At 45.6% G+C, this 8,617-nt stretch overlaps 1 protein-coding gene across 1 annotated transcript in view; it reads left to right on the top strand.

Moving 5' to 3' along the window:
- The first annotated feature begins 946 nt into the window (after nt 1-946).
- Nucleotides 947-8,617, top strand: part of PLD4 (phospholipase D family member 4) — a 95,125-nt gene continuing 87,454 nt past the window's right edge. Inside the window, exons 1-2 of the mRNA XM_033953033.1 lie at nt 947-1,044; nt 2,672-2,758. Coding sequence (XP_033808924.1) covers nt 964-1,044; nt 2,672-2,758 — 168 coding nt within the window. The 5' untranslated portion in view covers nt 947-963. The remainder of the gene's footprint in view (nt 1,045-2,671; nt 2,759-8,617) is intronic.

Genomic DNA, 8,617 nt, shown 5'->3' with positions numbered 1-8,617 from the left:
TGCTAGAATAGATGTGTCTGTCTGTATTTTTTTCTGTCTCTGTCGCCTTAGCCGCTATCTGTCTTTCTCTCTCCTTGGCTGCTGTCTGTCTGTCTTTTTTTCTTTGTCTCTCTCTCTTTGGCCGCTGTCTGTCTGTCTCTCTGGTCCCCTGTCTATCTTTCTTTCTCGCTCCTTGGCCGCTGTCTGTCTGCCTGTCTCTCTGGCCCCCTGTCTGTTTGTCATTCTTTCTGTCTGTGTCTCTCCCTGGTCTCTTGTCTGTCTGTCTTTCTTTCTGTCTGCTGTCTCTCTCCCCGGCCCCCGCCTATCTCTCTCTGGCCCCCCGACCAAACCAAGATTGCTACCTGCCCCCCAGCATACCCCTCCCCTCAAAGCAGCCCATTTGCCCTCTCTCCCTCCACTTCTTTCTGTCTGTCTCTCTTCCTGGCCTCCTGCCTATCTCTCTCTGGCCCCCTGAGCAAACCAAGTAGCCCAATGTCCCTGTTCTCCTCAAGTCGTACCCAAGGCGAAGAGATGCTGAAGAGCAGGGCAGTTATCACTTATTGCACTTTAGTGAATACGGCATTAATTAGCCGCACTAAAACGTGCACTAAACAAACCCCGTTGACGTAACCTTTTTGGAAACCAGAATCCTTTTGGGGTAGTACGTTTACTCCTGTGTCTCTTCTCTTTTCGCAGTTTTCCCGCCCTCCTGGTTTGTCCCTTTCCCTTTGATTTATATGATGTATCCTTTTACCGTTTTCCCTGTTGTGTCCAGTGGTTTCTTTTAGTATTTTAGTCAGAGTATGCCTCCCCCCCACACACACACACACTATTTTTATTTTTACCTTTTTACAAAAAGTTTTTCTCTTTATGTAAACCGCTCAGGATTAATTTCACTTAAACACAAAAAAAGCGGAACCAAGAGATCTGAAAAAGAAAGTACTGTATACGGCGCCTTGTGGCGAGCTACCCGCCGGTTTCGGGATGTTAAAGGCAATGAAAGTCCGGACAAGCGACTGGAGAAAGGCAACCTGCAGGAGCAGCATGTGGTGGTTCGCCAGGCCGGTAAGTGCTAGGCCTAATAGACTGTAAAAGATCTGGGAGGTGAACACGGGTTGCTGCTGGTTCCATTCGTAAAGGAGACCAGAACATTCGCGCGCAAATTGTCAACACTGGGATTCAGAGTGATGCAGGCAGGATGCGTGAGAGAACCGCCCCCCCCCCCCTTAGAAAGCTTGCTAGAAAAAACATAAAAATCAGCATACCCCCCTCCCATCCTTGCGAAATCTTCAGTGCCTAGCGGCGGGAAGGGGTAAAACGCGGACCTCGCGGATCTAAACCCGCACGTCCTTAAAAAGTCTGAGGTGAGGTCGGTGCCACTTTCAGTCTCAGCATAGGTTACTATGGCTCTGACAGACTTCTAGGACGATTTAGCTCTGACGGACCCTAGTGCTTTTCCCTCCCTCTGCTGAGACTAAAAGTGGCACGGGACCTCAGGGCAAAAGTTTTGGCACTTAGGGTCCGTCGGAGCTAAAACGACGTGTCTGATCCCAGAATTTATTCGAGCGGTTTGGCGGGGTCATTTGGAACGATGCAAAACAGCTTAGGCTGCAACGGTGCTGGTGGACTTCGAGCGCACCAGGGGGCGTTCAGACTTTCGGAAGCCTTCAATGAAAATAATAAAAAAAAAAATAAATCCGAAAACGTTCTTCTTGCGGCCTTCTGATTGAATCAGCGCTAGGAGACGAAATATGAAACCTGCTGCTGCAAAGCCGGCAGTGTTTCCCCCCTGCTGATTTGAGCTCAGAAACTTTGCGCTTGGCTTGTAGAGCTCTCAGATATTTTTTCCTTTTGGTCACGAGAATAAAAATGCTTTTTTTGTTGTTGTTGCCTAAAAAAAGTAGATTTGGGGATTTTAATAGTCACTTTCACCAAATCCAAGCTCAGGGTACAATGAAGGGTAAAGTGACTTGCCTAAGAAGGTCACAAGCAGCAGCATCATCAGGGGGTAACACAGGATTTGATTTATGGCCTCCCTTGGGGCACACCCATTTTTCTAATCATTAGGCTGAGCATCTATTGGAAGTCTTAACTACAGAAGCAGTGGTTCCATTATGTATGCACCAGGTCTGAAGTTATAGAAGACATAACTTTCAGTTAACCAATAAAAAGTGGGTCAGCAGCACACAGGGAGCTTTGCTTCAAGCTTCCTAGGAAGGGGGCCATCAGTGGCTGAACGCACTACAGAGGGAACAAGCTTTATCCCAGAATTTAAGTAAGGGAGAGTAAGGAGCACCCTAATGAACCTTCATCTGTATTCCCTCAATTAATTTTCAGCCCCCCCCCCAAACCTCCATAATATCTTACTTTTGAACTTTGTGTGTGTGTATGTATGTTAGTTGGGGTATTTAAATATTACCCCCCTTTCTGGAGATCACACTATGACTCGATCATGCATTCAGTTAGTGTGACTCAGGATCTGTTCTTTTGCATTGATTGCAGCAGATCTTTGCTGTCTCCAGAAGTACATGCCCAAGGCAACTACCTAATCTTGCCTAATGGGTGGTCCAGCCCTGCTGCCCTTACCGCAGCAGTCTCTACCAATGAACTTGCAGTGTGTGCCCCCCCCCCCCCATCAACACTATGACCAAGCCCTGAAGTCATTCTTTTGTCCTTGTTTCATATGTTCCAGATTGAAAAGAAATGGATAAACACCTCAGCCGTACCACAGGTGTGTGTGAGTGTGAAGGCAAGGGATCATAAAAAGGAGATCAAAATGGTAGGTAGAAAAGTATAACTGCTTTATTGCAAGAGTATAAATATAATCACCATTTTTATATAAACAAATACTGTAATCCCTGTTGAGCGGGAGCAAAAAGATGAAGCAGGTAGACAGGACTCTACACTTTTCTACCGGAAGAGGGTTGTGGCCTGCTTTATTTTCCAGCTTATTAGGAGTTTTAAAATTTTTGTTATAGGTGCGTGCACCATGCAGGTATTGCTGAGTATATACATTTCCACAACAAAACAGTACACATTGCCCTAGCCACCAGCATATACTTCATCACCTAGCACTTTCTCCCATACAATTCCAACCTAGTCTCATTCCCCCAGACAAGCCCAGCCCCATATCCCTTTCCTCTAAACCTGAGCTCCACCAGTCTCTCTCTACTAGAGAATGACATGGGGACAAAATTTTCCCCGTCCCTGCGGCAACTCAATTTCCTCATGAGTTTTGTTGCTGTCCTTGTCCCTGCCCCATTCTTGTGAGCTCTGCCTTAATCATACAATCCTCGAACACTTATGATTTTAAAGTATTTGAGGCTTGTGCAGATGAGGACAGAGCTTGCAGGAATGGGGCAGGGGCAGGGACAGGAAAAGAACCTGCCAGGATGGGAAAATGAGTTCCCGCGGGGATGGAGAAAAATTTGTCCCCGTGTCATTCTCTACTCTCTACCTCATATCACAGCTTTCTCCTGACTCCTGTACTTGCCATTCCACCTCCCCACTGTTGCTTTCATCAGCAGGTTGCTGGTTACATTTCCAAAAGGACTCCAGAGACGAACAAGGAAGAGATGCAGAAAGCTCCCTTGCAAAGTTTCAGCACTGGATTCAGTCTTTTGTGCTATGAGTTCTGTTGTGTACTGTTGAGATTGAGCGCATCAGAGCTCGTGAAAGAAAAATCACGTGCTGAAAAGTATCAGTACACCAAAAATGTAATAACAAATTGGAGCATCAGGACAGGTGGTGGTGGTGGTAATAGAATATTAAGAGCAGAAGCCTAACAAATAAAAACACTGACAGAATATCTAACCCAGCTCTATGGGGAGAGAATCTTTAAACCTGCCAGAGACTTTTCCACTCTATAGACTTTCACAACAAAATTCAAATTTCTGACCAACTGACTTTCCCGCCAAAATTCAAATTGGCGGACTGCCCTGTTCCCAATCAGGCCAGTGAACACACTATTTTCAAAGTCACACCGCAGACTACAGAGCATACCCTGAAGAAAGCCACAGCATGGTTTGTACCTGACAAAGACACAGCGAGACCCGAAAACCTGCAACAAGCACAATGCCAGCTACAGAAACACCAAGAGAACAATGGTAGGTCAGTGAGAAATAAGTACATTGCAGAGAATAGTTTATTATTATTATTAATATTATTATTAACTAGTCTTATAGCCCGTTACATTAACGGGTGCTAGAATATATGTGTGTGTGTCTGTCTTTATTTCTTTCTCTCTCTTTCAGCCGCTTTCTTTCTTTCTATCTTTCTTTTTCCTTGGCTGTCCATCACCACTCCTTGCCTGCTCCCCCTGTCTATTCTCCTTTCTTTTTACCTCCCCTGTGTCCACCATCACCCCTTCACTGCTCTCCTTATGCAGCAGCAGCGCTTTGTTTTACCTCCCCTCTGTCCAGCAGCACCTCTTTCCTTCTCCCCCTGTCCAACATTAGGCCTCCGTTCCTTTTTCTTCAGCCCCCCTGTCCATCAGCACCTCTTTCCTTCTTCCCCTGTCCAGCAGTAGGCGACCCTTCCTTTTTCTCCCCCCCCTCCTTCTTATCCCTATGATACATTTACCTTGCTCTGCCCCTGATCAGAGGTTCCCGATAGCCGCCCAGTTGCACCCATTGGAAAAGTTCCCTCTGCCGCATCCCGCACCCCTCCTGACGCGACTCCCGCTGTCTTTCTTTCTGTCTGTCTCTGTCCCTGGTCCCCTTTGTCTTTCTGTCTTTCTGTGTATCTCCCTGCCCCTGTGTCTTTCTTCTTTTCTTTCTATCTCCCTTCTTCCCTCTGTCTGTCTGTCCGAAGCAGCATTCCCTCCCCCTCCATTTCCCACCCCCCACACTAGTTCCCTGTACAGCAGCATTAGCGTTTCCTTTATCCCCCCTTTCCCTTCCCGCGGGCCCGACTACACATGGCGATTCAAGCAGCGTGTGCAACAGTCTTCACACGCTGCTTTGGGTCCTTCTACTGCCCTGATTTACTCTGGCACGTCCCTGATGACATCATCAGAGACGCGGCAGAGCAAATCAGGGCAGTAGAAGGCCCCGAAGCAGCGTGTGAAGACTGCTGCACACGCTGCTTGAATCGCCGGGTAGGTAGTCGAGCCCGCGGGAAGGGAACGGGGGACGGCAAAGGACTCGGGTCAGTTTAAGAGCCGGGGCGGAAAGTTGCTGGGCTCCTTGGTGGGGGCGCTGAGCGGCCGCGATCCCTCTCCTCCGAGACGCCTCCCCCCGCCCGCCCGCCCGCTCGCCCGCAGGAGGAACAGAGATCGGCGGCTGGCTGCGGTCCCGGCTTGTGGAGGCATTGGCGGCGGTGACGTAAGCGCGCATGCGCACTCCTACCTAAGGTGGAAAACGGACGCACGCAGATGGGAGTGCGCATGTGCGGCCTAGCATTTTATTATATTAGATAGTTAAGTTCTGGAAGCCATAATTTGTGGTACTCTATTACATATTAAACCTTCTTTGGATCGACATAAAAGCCATCTTTTCTTGATAATGACAGGAATAGCCATCCAGATGGTTAATCTTTCTGAATTACACTTTCTGGTGGGCAAACCTATGTTCCAGTTACAAGTATGAAAGAATGAACGCGGAATGTTTGGGATATAGTAACGCATTCAAAATGGTGGAGCCCATTGACTGCATTTATTGATTCACAATAACTGTCATGTATCTTTCCTTTTATTTGACTTCCTTACACATCCAGGGTGGGTAGGGGGAGGGGAATGTATTATTGTTTGCTATATTTAATTATCTATATTATTGAAATTAAATATGTACTTCTATTATGGTGAGGAGGGGGGAGAAAATGATTGTTTTTTTGAATTATTTGTGTATTTAAAGTGCGTTCTGTGTAGTGTTTATGTTTAAATTCATTGTATGGCACTGTTAACATTTGAAAATTAATAAAGATTTATTTAAAAAAAATAAAAATAGTTAAGCTCTGGAATGCGTTGCCAGAGGATGTAGTAAGAGCAATTAATGTAGCTGGTTTAAAAAAAAGGTTTGGACAAGTTCTTGGAGGAAAAGTCCATAAACTGCTGTTGAGACAGACATGGGGGGGAAGCCACTGCTTGCCCTGGATCGGTGGCATGAAATGCTGCTACTGTACCCCTACTTATACATTTGTTACAAACACTTAACAAGTTCTTATAAAGGAAACTGAGCAAATGCCCACATAACATGGGGGCAGAACACTGGGCTAGATGGATCATTGGTCTGATCCAGTAAGGCTATTTTTATGTTCTTGTGAGTTACACATGATACGCCTTATCAAGACAGGGGCAAGTGAAAGTGAATATACTGCATTAGCTTGTGCCAAATCTGACCAAATAATTTTGCCTATTATCAAAAGTCAGCAGTATTAAAGCGACCAGTTGTGTTTCCAAAAATACAAATATTAATTTAAAACCCCCCATCATGAAAACAGACAACTTTTTTTTTTTAGATGGAAGCAGTAAAAAATTGTAAGACAGGGAAGCAGAAAATGGTGCTGCAGCCAGGTGGAACTAAAAACTTCAACATAAAGAGAAATGAGAGTTGGAAATGCATAGAGGGGAAGTGAAACTGAAGTAGCATGAGGAATCAGAGAATTAAAGCAGAAGGCTGCTTTTTTGTTTGGTTGCTTGGTTGAAATACATTTTATTAACCATTAAGGGCTCCTTTTACTAAGGTGTGCTAGTGTTTTTAGCACACACAAAAAATTACTGCGTGCTAAACCACGCGGTATGCTTCTAGAATAACGCCAGCTCAATGCTGGTGATAAAGTCTAGCGCATGCAAAAATTTAATGCACGTTATTCCGCGTGTTAAGGCCCTAAAACACCTTAGTAAAAGGAGCCCTAAGTGCAAAGAGAGAACAAGTGGGAGGGGGATAGGGTGCTTGTATTTATTTTGAATTTATAGAAATAAAGATTTGTTTGTCCCAAGGTTAACATGTTCTATCCCCCTCCCCACTGGTTCTCTCTTTGCAAAAAAACATCAGTGCTGACTACAGTAGCGCTTAGTGTGATAAAAGGCACATGCCATATATGAAATTGTGCTTAGCCATATGTGTCTCTAACACAGTGTCTCGCAAACTTTATGAGCCACGGCACACTAAACTGGCTGCCATGGCTCAAGGGCACCCGGATGTGCCCGGATGTCACCGCGATGACATCACGCGCAAGTGTGACATCGTCGTGTCGACGTCCACGTACGTGCAGAGGCCCTCCAGACGGGGCTCTGAGCCGCCAGCAGGGGGTACTGAAAGAGAAGAGGCGTGGAGAGGAGAGACGCCAGGAAGGAGGAGAGGTGCTTGCCTGACTGCTGCGAGAGGCAGTCAGACAGTGCTGGCGCCTCTCCTCCTCTCCGGCATCTCGCGGCATACCTGAAATCTCAAGGGACACACAGTTTGCGATACACTGCTTTAGCATTTAGATGTACCCATTTAGGCCAAGGAAAACCAAACCTAAACACCTGCGCCTGAGGTGTGTGTGAATTGGGTGTATTCTACGTCAGTGCGTGTAACTTTTAGGAACACTCATGACCAACCACACTCCCTTTTCAGATTTGTGCACTAGAGCTGATATGCAGCACATTATAGAAGGCACCTACCAAGTTGTGTGCATAACTTTGAATTACTACTACATTTTTATAGTGTTACCAGACACGCAGCGCTGTATATTACATTAACCATGCAAGAGACAGTCCCTGCTTGACAGAGCTTACAATCTAATCAGACAGACAAACAGGACAATTGGGGTAGGGAATTACAGAGGGAGTGCCAAATAGATATGGGTACTTTATAGGTGGGTTGAAGTTAGGGGTTAATAGCAGCCTCAAAAAAAAAAGTGGGATTTTAGCCTAGATTTGAACACTGCCAGAGACTGAGCTAGATGTACTGACTTACGTAGTCTGTTCCAGGCATAAGGCGCAACAAGTTAGAAGGGAAGGGGCTAAGAGTTGGCACTAGAGGAGAAAGATACAGTAAAGAGAGACTTACCTAATGAATGGAGTTCTTGAGGAGGAATATAGGGAGAGAGAAGAGAAGAAAGATACTGAGAAGCTGCAGAGTGAATGCATTTCTAAGTCAATAAGAGGAGATTGAACTGGAAGCATATAGGGAGCCAATGGAGTGACTTGAGTAGAGGGTTGATGTGAGCATAGCAACAGTGGCAGAATATATGGCGGGCGGCAGAATTCTGAACAGATTTTTGAACGGAAGATCTGTGAGAAGCAGGCTGCAGTTGTCTAGGTGAGAGGTGATGAGAGTGTGAATAAGGGTTTTTGGTAGTGTGATCAGACAAGAAAGGTCAGACTATTGTAACCAAAGTTCCTTTCAAGTTAGCTTTTCCATTCATATTACGTCCCACATTTCCCCCATTCATGTCACTTTTGAAGACAGAGGTGTTCACTTGCAAAATGTATCAATAATACATTTTGCAAAGAGCAGCAAATTGTTTAATGAAAAGGAGCTTTTATATGGGCATTAATTTAGGTGTACAAGCTATACCACTTTTTGAAAATTACTCCCTGAAAGTGTGCACAAAATTTCAGGTCTATTTTATGTGCAAATGAGCATATTTTGTAAAATACATGCTTAAGTCTCCAGACCTTGCCCCAAGCCTGTCCTGGGAGTACCTCCACTTA

The sequence above is a fragment of the Geotrypetes seraphini genome, chromosome 7, assembly GCF_902459505.1.
Source record: "Geotrypetes seraphini chromosome 7, aGeoSer1.1, whole genome shotgun sequence".
Classification (NCBI taxonomy): domain Eukaryota; kingdom Metazoa; phylum Chordata; class Amphibia; order Gymnophiona; family Dermophiidae; genus Geotrypetes; species Geotrypetes seraphini.
The sequence above is the reverse complement of the archived record's forward strand: the minus strand, read 5'-3'. Positions and strand labels throughout refer to the sequence as shown.